Source organism: Rhododendron vialii, chromosome 13a (assembly GCF_030253575.1).
Source record: "Rhododendron vialii isolate Sample 1 chromosome 13a, ASM3025357v1".
Taxonomy (NCBI): Eukaryota; Viridiplantae; Streptophyta; class Magnoliopsida; order Ericales; family Ericaceae; genus Rhododendron; species Rhododendron vialii.
The window spans coordinates 29450159-29463222 of NC_080569.1; the positions used below are offsets into that span (position 1 = coordinate 29450159).

Here is a 13064-nt window from a genome sequence, read left to right on the forward strand (position 1 = left end):
ATGGCAATTCAGATTGGTTTCTGATTCAACTATATATACATAATCAAAGAGAGGAGGATGGGGGTGGAGAGAGAAGGGATCACATGGCAATTCAGATTTGTCTACTGAGAGAAATAAAGAGAGGCGTGAGGACAAAGTCACATACTAATACGTTGCCAAGTGTAAATAAGTCATTTGGTTTATTTATTTATTTATTTGATTTTTTTTTACATTTGTTAGTTTTTCGTTAATTTTTTTGAAATTATTGCTTCATCATGTCGAGAGGAATCTAAAAAGTAAAAAATTACGATCGAAACCTAATTTTTTTAATAAAGACAAAAATAAGCTAATTTTTTCGTCTTTATTCAAAAAAATTAGATTTCGGTCGTAATTTTTTACTTTTTAGATTCCTCTTATCATGAAGAAGCAATAATTCTTAAAAAATTGACAAAAAACTAACAAATTCAAAAAAAATTTAAATAAGAACAAAAAAATAAGCAAAATGACTTATTTAGCTGAAGAAGACCTAAATCTCAACCATCCATTAACTTAGGCATGCTTTCCTCTCTCCTGCCTAGCTCTCAGCCTCTCTCTCTCTCTCTCATCCGTTTTTGTTTCCAGTTCCGTGGAACCCCACCTCCACGGAACGTTTTCGTGAGTCTAGGTGAGTTATAATACTTACGTTTCGTGAGGAGATAGAGGGAGGGGACTCTAGGTTAACTCACCGGAAGTGCCGGAGAGAAGAGTGGAAACCACGAAATTGTCTTTCAAAAACATGTAAAATTATTTAAACCATGAGTAAAGGGTGTTAAATGGGCGGATTTGGACCAAATTAAATAAGATGTAAGTGGATTGGATCTTTAATAAGTCATGATTTATTTAGAATTCATTAATTACGTGTCTAATTACCCATACTCAACCCAACCCATTTATTTAAAATAAAATTCGACCCGCATATTAACCCAATTTATATATATATGTTAGAATTTTAAAACATGTTTCATTTGCCGAATTACCCAGCATTCGTGTTTTCTTTTTTCTCTCTCCTTTCAATATTTCACAATCCAGTTCAATTGAGTGTTCCAAATTCTTGAAATTTCAAACACGCATGGATGAATCAAATGACATATCTTTTCCACTTTCCTTATTTTTCTGAGAAGAACTCTCTCTCTCTCTCTCTCTCAACAAATCCACAAACCCAATTAAAAATCAACAAATCCAAGAACTGAAATTGAAAACCCACAAAATTGAAAATCGGTTCTTGCTTGAAAATCGTTGTGTGGCCGAGTTGGACTATTACTGTTGAACGGTGCCAGCTAGAGTTACCAAAGTAGAGGTGTTGACACCATTGCTGCTTTTGGAGTTCTTCACCGAAAAATAAGGAATTGTGGAGAGAGAGAGAGAGAGAGAGAGAGAAAGATGGATTTGTGGGTTGGTTGTGGGTCTGCGATTTGGGAAAAAAAAAATCAGTGCCGGGTGGGGTACATGTGGCGCCCGCTCAGCACATCCGAGCCATCTATTGCGTTTATGGACGGCTCAGATTTGGATAAAGAGAAACGAGAGAGAGAGTTTCAATCCGAGTCGTCCAAAAATGTATTGGATTGTCCGAACGTGGCAAACGGATATCACGTGAAATATACCCACCTGACACCAAAAAAAAATTTGCGATTTGGAGTATGATTTCTGAGATGGCTTTTCCGTTTGGTTTGATAGTGTGAGTAAATGCTATTGTACGGGTAAAATTACAACTTTTTGTGAGTTATATTCTTGACTTATTGGGGTCGTTTAAATTGGCTCAATGAAGACCAAACTAGAATTTAATTAATTAATAAATGAATTAGATGAATTGTACCCATTCTACCAAACTAATAAATTAGCTGGATTGAATCTTTTTTTAGTGGATGAATATGAATTGATTAATAGGTTTAGGTTTAATTTACCACTCTTATTCATGAGTGAAAATTCAGAGCGCAAGGAGAGAGCTAGTGGGTAGGCAAAGCGGGAAAGAGAGGGGGATGGGATCTTTACGGGGAGGGCGGCATTTTGAGGAGGGAAGCTCAGCTCCAGCTCAGCATGCACAGGAGGATAACGCATGTGACGTGTATGTATGAACCTTAACAATATAGCAATACTATGGTGACGAGATTTGAGTATCAAAGTATTTATTGAGAATTATTTAGGGGTGTTTAATTCGGTTGGAATTAAGCCAGATTATTTTTTTGTTGTTATTTAATTTTTTTTTTTTGCATATATTAGTTTTGCATTGATTTTCTATGAACTATTGGCTCGTATCGACGAGAGCGTTGAAAGAAATCCACGTTTCTCAAACACGACCAAGAATATTAAATAAAATAGAACCGTGTTAAGGACAGACGTAGAATTTCAAAGATAGGTGGGTGAGCATTAAAATATTTTTAGGCACTTATGAAATTTGATATCAATTTCCGCAACGTGTATTATTATACAACAATACGTATAGTAAAATTACCGTATTCTCGATCAACCTACAAAATTATAAAATATAATCATGCATTAATGTAGATACATATATACAATGTAGTGCATTATTATTCATTCCAAGAGGTCAACTAGGAAATCTAGTCTTCAAGTTTTTATAAATGCATATAATCTTTTGAGGTTTTTTATATATAAAATTGCATCTAATCTTAGGAGGAGGATGTTTGAATCTTTTAAGAGAAATTTGGATGGGCGAATGTTACATTTTTGTAAGAAACGTTGGGCTGGCAAACTTATTTAATTTTGAAGTTTTCAGAAAAAAAAAAAATTCTAAAGAAATTTTGAAACCTGAGTAGCTCAAGTTTTTCCGCCCATCAATTTGTCCTTGATTCATGTGTTCTTTGATGAGTTTACGGGAAAAAAAAAAATCTAGTGTATTGCACACCACTGTAGTGACGCTACAAATCTTTTGATGGGCTCAATTGTTATTAACAACATGCTTAGCATTGATTCATCTCTGTTTCTTGTTTTGCAGGTATTTGTTGGCGTTGAGGGCATGCTTGGAGGGTTCTTTAATGTTTTGTGGGGTGTTTTGTTTAGGTAGCCTTATTAGTTTGGTTATGTTGGGCTTTTGTTTTTTTTTGTTTTGCCGGGATGTGTTGTGTTGGTTGTTGATGGGGTGTTTGTTTGGACATGTTTGTATGATAAGGTATGGGTGTTTGTTTGGACATGTTTTTATTGGATATTAATGGGATGATTTTGTTTGGTAAAAAAAAAAATCGTTATTCACAAAATAAATAAAAAATTCCATCACACTTGTAGCAAAATTATTCCATGGGTCGCATGCAGGGCCGGCATTGAGCTAAGCTGGACGAGGCTGCCGACTTAAGCCCCCGAACTTTTGCTCAAAATTAGGGCCTTAGATAGAAATAGCAAGATATGTAATACATATAATTCAATATAACACTTATATTATAAATGACCTAGCTAGCCTAGTAGAAAAGCTTAGTTTTGCTATTCAATAGGTACATGGTTCAAGTCTGAAAGGCTTCTTTTTTCCTTTCTTGAGAATATTTTTTTTCTTCTCACAATTTCGTCTTACGCCTTGAGAATCTTAGAGCCCGCCGGTCCCGCCCTGGTCGCATGTCATGATAATGAAGATAAATAAGGTTATTTTCCTTGCTAGCGTAGATATTATGGAGAAAACTTACATTTGATGATAGCTAGCAATCATTGGGTTCGGTTATCTGTATGTCATAAAAAGGTACTTAAAAAATGTAAGGGTGTCACAAGTTTGAACTCTTCAGAATATTCCTCTTAATAATTATCACTTACCTTTAATTTTTAACAATGAGGTTGGCTTATTCACGGAGGCTCCGTCCCTTATTCTTGGAGTCGCATGATCTCGGCCGTCCATTTCGGCTTTAGACGGTCCGGATTTTTCTTCGAAAAAGTTTTATTAATATCCGGACCGTCTAAAACACTTTTGAATGGTTGCGATTTACCTCCGTAAATAATTGTTCACATAATTAACCCTCCGCTAAAAAGATTTTCTCCTTTAACAACACCTCTTTAACTCTCGATCGAACATATATGCACATCATGTCATATCCTCATTTATTTCTCATGTATAATTTTTAACTCTTAGCATTTTTGTTATTTCTTTATAAGAGCACGACTATTACTCCTATAATTTCTTTTACATGATTTTTTTTTTTTTTGAACTTCCAATTGAATGGGCCTTACATGTATATAAAATTATAAATACAATGAATGTACAAGTTTCAAATTAAAAAAGTTTTCAAAAGAATTTATGGGTGAAATAATTTTTTCATGGATCATCACTATATATAAAAAAAACGTTTATTATATGTAATAATAAAAAGGGTGAAAATCCTTCTTTTTAAAAAAAAAAAAAAAAAAACAACCCATCTCATTAATTAACTCCTTTTGCCTTTTATTAATTCTATAAACAACCATCATTGAATGGGAAAGAGATTCCACTATATATAAGTAATTAAGCTTGCAAATAAGAAGTTCGTAACGTACGTACACATAATGCAATTAACTAATTCACTTCAAAGACTAAATTATAAAAGTTAGCCAACTTCAAAATGTCTTTTGCAGGGTTAGATTATAAAATAAAGTGTTACCATATATATAGTATATTAGTAGTAAACGGTGACGATTATGATTCAATAAAAGCACAATTGAAATCATATAATAATTTAGCATTAGTACTCCCATGACGTGAATAAATGTTGCCTCCATTCCGACCATCATCATTCTCCGTCTCTATTAGTGATTAAAAAAAAAAACTATTGCTGAAAGTGAAATTGTGCGAGAATTGTGTCATCGCGTACGCAAGTTGAGACCTGAGAGACACATTGGTTGGAGCCCTTGATAGCCGCCATCAATCAGATCTAGTCAATGATTTGCGTTGAATCAGTATATGTAACGTTGATATCTTACGGCAAGGAATACTTATTAGCATCTCCAATCCTTATGCCAAATTCAATTTATTTGAAACGGCTATAATTATTTTCGACGGTCAAAATATTTGGAGCATGTTCCAGTCCAACCCATCTACCCTTTGTGGACTCAAATCCATGTGGAATTAAAAGGAGGCAATGCCCCTGCCAATTTTGAAGCCAAATCCACCCAAAACCAAATTTGACATTTGGGAATAATTCTAGCGGTTTCAAATAAATTGAATTTGGCATAAGGGTTGGAGATCAAGGAAACTTTGATGTCAAATTAGAGATGCTAAAATACCACATAAGCCTTCAAAAAAAAATTGATATCTCCAATTTAAAGTCAAAAAGTTGGAGATGCTCTTACGAGTTTTAATTTCTTACATTACTAATGTGTAAATGGGATTGAGTTCCACGTTGTCATTGCATGTGTAATCATCGTCTTCCTTTTTCACTCCCCTCTACCCCCTTCCACAATTTTCTTGAATTTTTTTTCCAAACAATATAACACATGTTGTCATTGCATGTGTAATCATCGTCTTCCTTTTTCACTCCCCTCTGCCCCCTTCCACAATTTTCTTGAAATTTTGTTCCAAGCAATATATAACACTCATCTTAGAGGATATGCATTTTTGTACTCCCTCTGTCCCAAATTTTTGGTCCCAGTTAGCACTTTTTAGTGTTCTAGTTGAAAAGTAATGAGCAAAAAAGTACTCCCTCCGTCCCAAATTCTTGTTCCTCTTTCCTTTTTTGGAAGTCTCGAAAAATTGGTTATACCTCTTAATCTATAATGTTTTTAATATCAAATATGGATCTTGTTTGATAAATCTCAATGAGCTCTTTTATATAAAGTTTTTAAAATCACCTAAAAGATTATAGATTGTAAGATATAATCAATTGAAAAATGGCACGCACTCCCAAAGAGGACCAACAAATTAGGACGGAGGGAGTAATGAGTTTACTCTTTTACCCCTACTTTTTGTAAATAAGTACGTGCAATGATGATGTTTTGAAGGGTAAAAAGGGAAAAGAAATGACAAATGCATTGATGATGTTCCCCTAATAAGTTGAAATTCCTAAAAAGAACCAATAAATTAGGACGGAGGACGGGAGGAAGTTCTTGTGTAGGGGAGGTTAACAGTTGACCTCAATCAAATTGTTGACCACCCTCTCAATATGCAACACAGTCTCATGTATTTATTTCTTTGTCCATGTTGAGTAAAAAATCAAGGACACTACTAAACTCCGATGAGGTTGATTTTGTAGGGGAAAAAGTGCGAAAAAACAATAAACAGTTTTATTAATTTCTGGAATTTACAACTAGAACAGATATTGCAATGATTGAAATAACAAAACAAAAACTGTAAATGAATAAGAATCGCAAAATGAGGCCCGCCCGTATTTCACATGGGGCCCTTGAGACGAATTCACTACCTTACCGGTGCTGGAGATTGTGTCGGCATTCATCAATTGTAGGAAGAAAGAAGCAACTGTAGATTTTTGGTCTGTTGAAACAAAAACAGAGGCCGCCTTCATATAGCTGAAAGAGAAGCCCCCTTAATCGATACTAGAATTGTAGGGAGCCTTTCCATTCAATAGGGGGAATTGAATACATTTCATACAGGGAATTAATGCATGCATTCAATATGGGGAATTAACCTTGTGATTTTGCAAAACGGAACCATTCAATTGCAGCATTGAACTCATTGCTAGACAATTGGAAGAGTCAGACTCATGTGCGAGTCCAGATCCCCTGTCTGACCCTCCTCCGAACAGGCGTCTGTCCCACCCTTCTTGGCTATTGATCTCGCAAATCATCTGTGCTTAATTAGTATGTGCAAGTAAACTAAATGTTTAATCACCCTTTTAAAGCAACACAACGACATTCCTTTCGGAAACTAAAATGCAATACCTCCAACTTTATTCCTCTTTAACTACTGTTGATAACTTTGATCCATAATTTGATACTTTTCTGATTACTCTCATCGAGACGAAAATTTTATTTTGATTTCCCAAATTTTCCATATGTTGTTTCACTCCTTTTTTTCACCACCTGATTTACCCGATCGAAGATTGAATTCCAACCGCTTGATCAAAAAATCTATGTTCTTGTTTTGGTAAATTATCAATCAATAAATCCATTACAAATGAAACAACACACCTGGATTTTCCTACATGTTCTTGTTCCTTGCAAACTCAAAATACACCCCAAAGCAATTGAATCAATTTCAACAAGTCTAAAAAGGCAGATAAAAAAGAAAGAGCTATGGGTACACCCGATTGCCTGGATCCATCTCGGAGCTAGTTTCACATAAATGATCAGAGCCGCTCAAAGGGTATACTACCGCCCACAGTAGCGATGACTGGCTTTCCTTTCATCGGGTTTGATAAATGCATGCATGACTGACTGGGTCGTTTGAGATTTGTTGTCTGTTTTAATTGTTTTTTTGCAGGTCTGGCTGGGATTGAGGATGCAAGTTATGGGTTAATGGCTAACTGATCTGTGTTGACTGCCGTTTAAAATGAGAGCGATCCGACCAGTGATTTGGTCGCCTTTGGTCGCTGTTTTTTGGCTGGGGATTGTTGTGGGGTTTTATTCCAGTGCCTAGCTGTGGTGGTGGGGCTTGGTGGTCTCACCTCTTATACGGGTTTGCTCGTTGCCAGTGGTTTGCTTGTTGTCGGTGGTTGCCGTTCTATTGAGATGCACTAGTTTTAGTTTTGTTGTTTTGGTCATAAGTTTTCAGCTGAAAAGCTGTAATGTTCTAGTTGTTGGGGTGGGTAGGACAGTCTTTGCGGTGGTGGTTTCTTTGCTTTTAGGAGTTTATCGTAAAATAACCACGGTTGTGGTGTGGTTCTTTATTTTCACTATCGATTCTGCGTAGGCTTATCGGCCATCTAGTTGCATGAGGTGTTTTCCATGTACGCTCTCTACCAGAAGTGTTAAAAAAAGCCATTAGTTTGGCATCGGTTGCACCAGGTTGGCATCAGTCGGTCTCTATGGGAAGCATCGTCAATTGCGGAACAACTGTGACAGCTTGATATCGACAAATAGCATGCGCGGCTCTGACACCGGACCACCCGATCAATTTATCGTTGGAGAAGATTAAAAAAAAAAGCTATGGGTACTGTTGGCTTAGATTAACCTTGAACCTTTGTTGATTAGTGGAGAAATTAGTGACCAAAGCAAGCAATATTAAATCGCCGAGATGGGTTTCGGGTGAACACGCACGTGTAGAAACCTTCTTAAATCGCCGAGATAGGTTTCTTTCCGTTATTTATATAGCCACACAATTGGACCTTGACAAAACACAAATATAAAAAGGCCCAATACAACACATAACATTTGGCCCAATTACAAACACACTATTTTAGCCCAAATACAAAAGGAAAAACGAGACATTATTTTTAGAAGAAATTAAATAGCCATCCTGTTTCGTAGACTTATTTAGGTGCCCATTCTACTAGGTTTGAATATTTAAGTCAACATCCTGAAATTTAAATAATACCTCAACACTCTTAATTATGACAAATACATAAATCATGATAAAATCATAACAAATATAGGAATTATGGCAAAGTCATTCGGAATCATGACAAAATCATTCGGAACATAAAAAGTTATTTTAAAGTCCTAAAATTCTTTACTATATAGGTGAAGAAATTCGGAAAGTAAAACTAACATTTTAAGTTAGTTTTACATCCTAAATTTCTTCACCAATATAGTAAAAAAATTTAGGACTTTAAATTAACTTTTTAAGTTATTATACATCCTGAATTTCTTTACCTATATATTAAAGAATTTTAAGACCTTAAACTAGCTTTTTATATTAGTTTTATATCCTGAATTTCTTCACCTATATAGTAAAGAATTTTAGGACCTTAAACTAACTTAAAAAGTTAATTTTATATCTTGATTTTTTTTACCTATATAGTAAAGAATTTTAGGATCTTAAACTAATTTTTTATGTTAGTTTTACATCCAGAATGATTTTGTCGTGATTCCGGATGATTTTGTACATGGACAAAGTTAATATCCCTTATTTAATTTGGTCCGTGCAGCGACTCTATTAAAATGTAAAAAAAATATTAAAGGCTAAATGGGTATTATTTAAATTTCAGAATGAAAACATAAGTTTCCAAACCTACAAGGATTAGGACTTAAGTATCAATGTAGGATAGGACCTCTATTTAAGTTAGGTACACCATTTGGTTACACCCGATTGTGTGGATCCATCTCGGAGTTTCACTCAAATAGTCGGAGCCGTTGAAAAGGTATACCATATTTGGGCTAAATCATGAATGGGCGGAATACTACGCACACCGCTGGATGAGAGAGACTTTGCAATGGTCCTTGGGACAAATGGTGGGGACATAAATGATCTCATCACAGCCATCCGTTCTGTGCCGCTTGAAATCCATCAACGATGTGAACATGGCGATGAACAACACTAGATTGTTGATAGCATACCTCTGGCCCACACATTGGTGTGGCCCCGCTCCGAATACTAGATAGTTCTTTTTATACACTCGGTTCTCCTGCCTTTCGTCCATGAACCGGTCTGGGTCGAACAGGTATGGTTCAACAAAACCTTGAAATGAAGACTCATAAACCGATGGATAAACAATCGCTCCTTTTGGAATGGTGTATGTATCCGTTAACGGAAAATCCTTGGCAGCCACATGAGATACTAAAGTGGCTGGCGCACGTATTCTTAACACTTCACATGCCACTGCCTCGGTGTACTTCATCTCCCGCAACTGATCCACCGTGATCGAGGGGCTCGATTCAGGCGACCAAATCGAGGCAACTTCACGGCGGACCTTCGCAAGGATCTCCTGGTGGGAATCGAGGAGCACCACCGCCCATAGTAGCGATGATGTGAAAGCGTCCTGTGAGGCAAATAGCAAATCGAACAGGTGGCTGCCAATCTCAGCGGTACTTGTGCGCTGTGGTGGCGGAATTTCAGATTCAACCGCCACTTCGGTTTCTCTTACAATGCCCTGCATCCAGAAATCGATCAAGCAAGTAGGCTCACCGCCATTCTTCATCTTCTTCTTGCTCTCCTCGGCACAAACACCTATTTTTTTTTCAGCAAAAAGAAATTTTCATTATCACAAGGATGAAGTCAGTACAAACGAAGAGGAAATGCATAGACAGAACTTTGAAGATTATACTCAACACTCTTTTTGTTTTGCTGCTACTCTCAAGATTCTTAACCAACACTCTTTTTTTTGACATACTGATCGATGTCCGAACAAGCTAATTTTTAGCGTATACATATTATTTTGCGGTCCGTACAAGATAAACAGTTCAGATTACCGGAATGAATGCACAGTGAACAACGAGGCCCACAATGGATTGCGGAAATCCCATGATTTCAGCTTCATCCGGAAAGAATTTTTTCCCTTATATAAAAAACCCTTCCTTTTAGAACCAAAAAATAAAATTTCTCTAGGTTGATTGTCATCCCTGATGTAATAATCTTTTTTTTTATCATGGTGAATGTTTGACAAAAATGCCAGCAAATTTTAACTTGATTCACCACCTAGTGTCTCAGCGAGCCTCTTCGCTGCCAACCTCGCCTTCCGAAATGCGAACCCCGGCAGCTCAATCGGGAGCTTTATCAACCCCACATTAAACAATTTATAGTCGAAGTTGAACCTCTCCTTCGACTCCCCCGACAAATACGGCCCGAAGAACACGTTCTGCGACGCGTCCAGGTTCATGTCGCGACACAACCGCCGGAGACAGATCGGCGTCCCGTTCGACAGCCGCAGCCAGCGCTCCAGGTGCTCGGCGACGATCCTCTGCTGGATGGAAACGTAGACGGAGAGGGCCCTTGGGGTGAAGTTGGGAGCGAGAAGTCGGCGGAGGTCCTTGTGGTCCTGGCCGAACTTGTAAATGACGTTGTGGTCGCCGAAGAACTTCCAGCCCAAGGGGTGGATCATGAGGTGGAAGGCATCGGACCGGACGTTGGCGAAGACCTTATGGGAGAGGTCAGTGGAGCGTATGAAGACGACGAACTTGCCGATGATGTAGTTGGCGGAGACGCCGAGGGGGGAGGTCTGGGCCAAGTCCGACTGGGTTTCCCAGAAGCGGGTGGGGTTCCGGACGAGCGGTACGACGTTGCCCAGGAAGGGGAATACTAGTGAGGGGCCCGGGAGTGTGCCCTTCTTCTTTAAGTAGAAAATCTGTTCGAGGAGGACCAGGAGGAGGAGGAGTAGTAGAGGGACGAGGTACCATGAGAGTGATGACCAGATTGATGATCATGAGTCCATTTTTCACTTTCGAGAGAGGAGAAAGGGTGAGAGAAAGTGCGTGTGTGTGTGGGGACCGGAGGCAATGGAGAGACCAAATCCTGGATCAGGAGGAGGCGATTATAGAAAGGAGGAGATATTATGACAACTACGGAGTATAAGAAGAAAGAAAGAAGGATAGGGAGGAAAGAAAGGACATGACAATTCAGATTCTACTACCGGATTTATAGAGAGAGAGAGAGATATTTGCCGGAGATTATGGGATATGATTTTAGCACTCTAACTAATTTTAGGTAGTGTCGCTCTATTTTGTATTTTGTAAGCACCTTAATCTGAGAATAAATTCTTTACACTGTTCGTGTAACTATTTGTTTTTTTAAATCAATTATATTGCGTCACGTTGTAAAACAGTGGTCTTAATCAATAAAACATGGCGACGTGGCGCGATATAATTAATTTGGAGTAAACAAATGTTTATATCGGCAGTGCAAGGAATTTAATCTCCTCTAATTTTAGCCAGTGGCATGTTTTGTAATTTCACGTGATCAAGACATAGAGTAGAGTTCCAAAATAATTTCCGGAGATTATTATGTGCTCTTAATAATTTTTGCTTACAGATTCCATTGGCATTATTCTACTCCTAATAATTATGACTTAATTTTTTAATAAAAGCGAAAAAATTGACTTATTAACTTATTTTTGTCTTTATTTATAAAAAATTAAATTTTGATCATAATCTTTACATTTTAAATTTCTTTGGTCATGATAAAACAATAAACCTCAAAAAAATCGATAAAACACTTACAAATGCGAAAGTTTTTGGATTAAGGAAAAATAAATAAACCACCTATTTGGCCGAAGAGGGCTGCTACTCCCCCCCCCTGACACACACACCCCCCCGGCCCCACCTTCTTTTTCCCAATTTACCCCCCCCCCCCCCCCTCCCCCCTCTCTCTCTCTCTCTTCCTTTTTTTTTTTCCACTTTCTGCTTCTTTTTTTCCCTTTTCTTTTCCAGTTTTTTTTTTCATTTTCTTTCTTTCCGGTTTGAATTTTTTTTCTTTTTAATAATAGGTTCAAGTCTAATTCTAGGCTTTGTAAAGTAATTGAAAGAAAAAAAGTGTTTCAATTGATCATGTTTATCCCACTGTTTTCTTTTTCTTTTTTTTGTCCTTTATAGATTAAAAAATATAGTTACGAAAATAAGTGTTTCAATTTTCAATCCGTTTGAACTGGTGCAAAGTTGTTATTTTTCTGATCATTTCATCCTAAATGGTCATAATAAATTTTTGGCTCCAAGGGTTTTCAATGGACACCCTAAGAGAGTCTTAAAACTAAATAATGAGTCTTAGGGAGTTTGTTGAAAAGTCTTAAACCAAAAAATTCATTATGACCATTTAAAATAAAATAATAAAAAAACGATATTTGCTCTGATTTAATTGAATTGAGAATTAAAGCACTTAATTCTTGAATTATATTTTTAAATATACAAATGGTGTATTTATAGAAATTAAATAAATAAGATATAAGTAATTAAATAAAAAAATAAATTAAAAAGTATGGGGGACCCGGGGGCTCTGCTGCCTCCATTGACATAGTAGCCCCTAAAACGTTTCCGTTTTAGTTATAAAAAAATAGAACCCATCCATTTGCAATCCTATGGAGTATAAACGTGATTTGAAGCAACATACTACTGAATCAGTTAAGAGGATCTATGCTAAATAATGGTTAACAAATTTATAAAATTGTACTATAGTTAAAAAAAAGTAATCCTGAATATAATATTTGTATTATGGATTAGTATGTCGTTTGCAAAATACATTTCGTAATTAGTTCCCGAACACTAATTGTAATCTTAATGAATTTTTTGCTTTACGACCTTTCAACGAGCAACCTAAG

General features: G+C 36.7%; 1 protein-coding gene across 1 annotated transcript; it reads right to left on the reverse strand.

Annotated features, from left to right (window-relative positions):
• Nucleotides 1-9064: 9064 nt before the first annotated feature.
• Nucleotides 9065-11314, reverse strand: LOC131312424 (cytochrome P450 710A11-like). The gene is made up of 2 exons (XM_058340151.1): nt 10457-11314; nt 9065-9988 (listed from the first exon to the last, which is right to left on the reverse strand). The coding sequence occupies exons 1-2, from the start codon at nt 10857-10859 to the stop codon at nt 9222-9224; spliced, it is 1170 nt and encodes a 389-aa protein (XP_058196134.1). The 5' UTR covers nt 10860-11314; the 3' UTR covers nt 9065-9221.
• Between the last annotated feature and the right edge of the window lie 1750 nt (nt 11315-13064).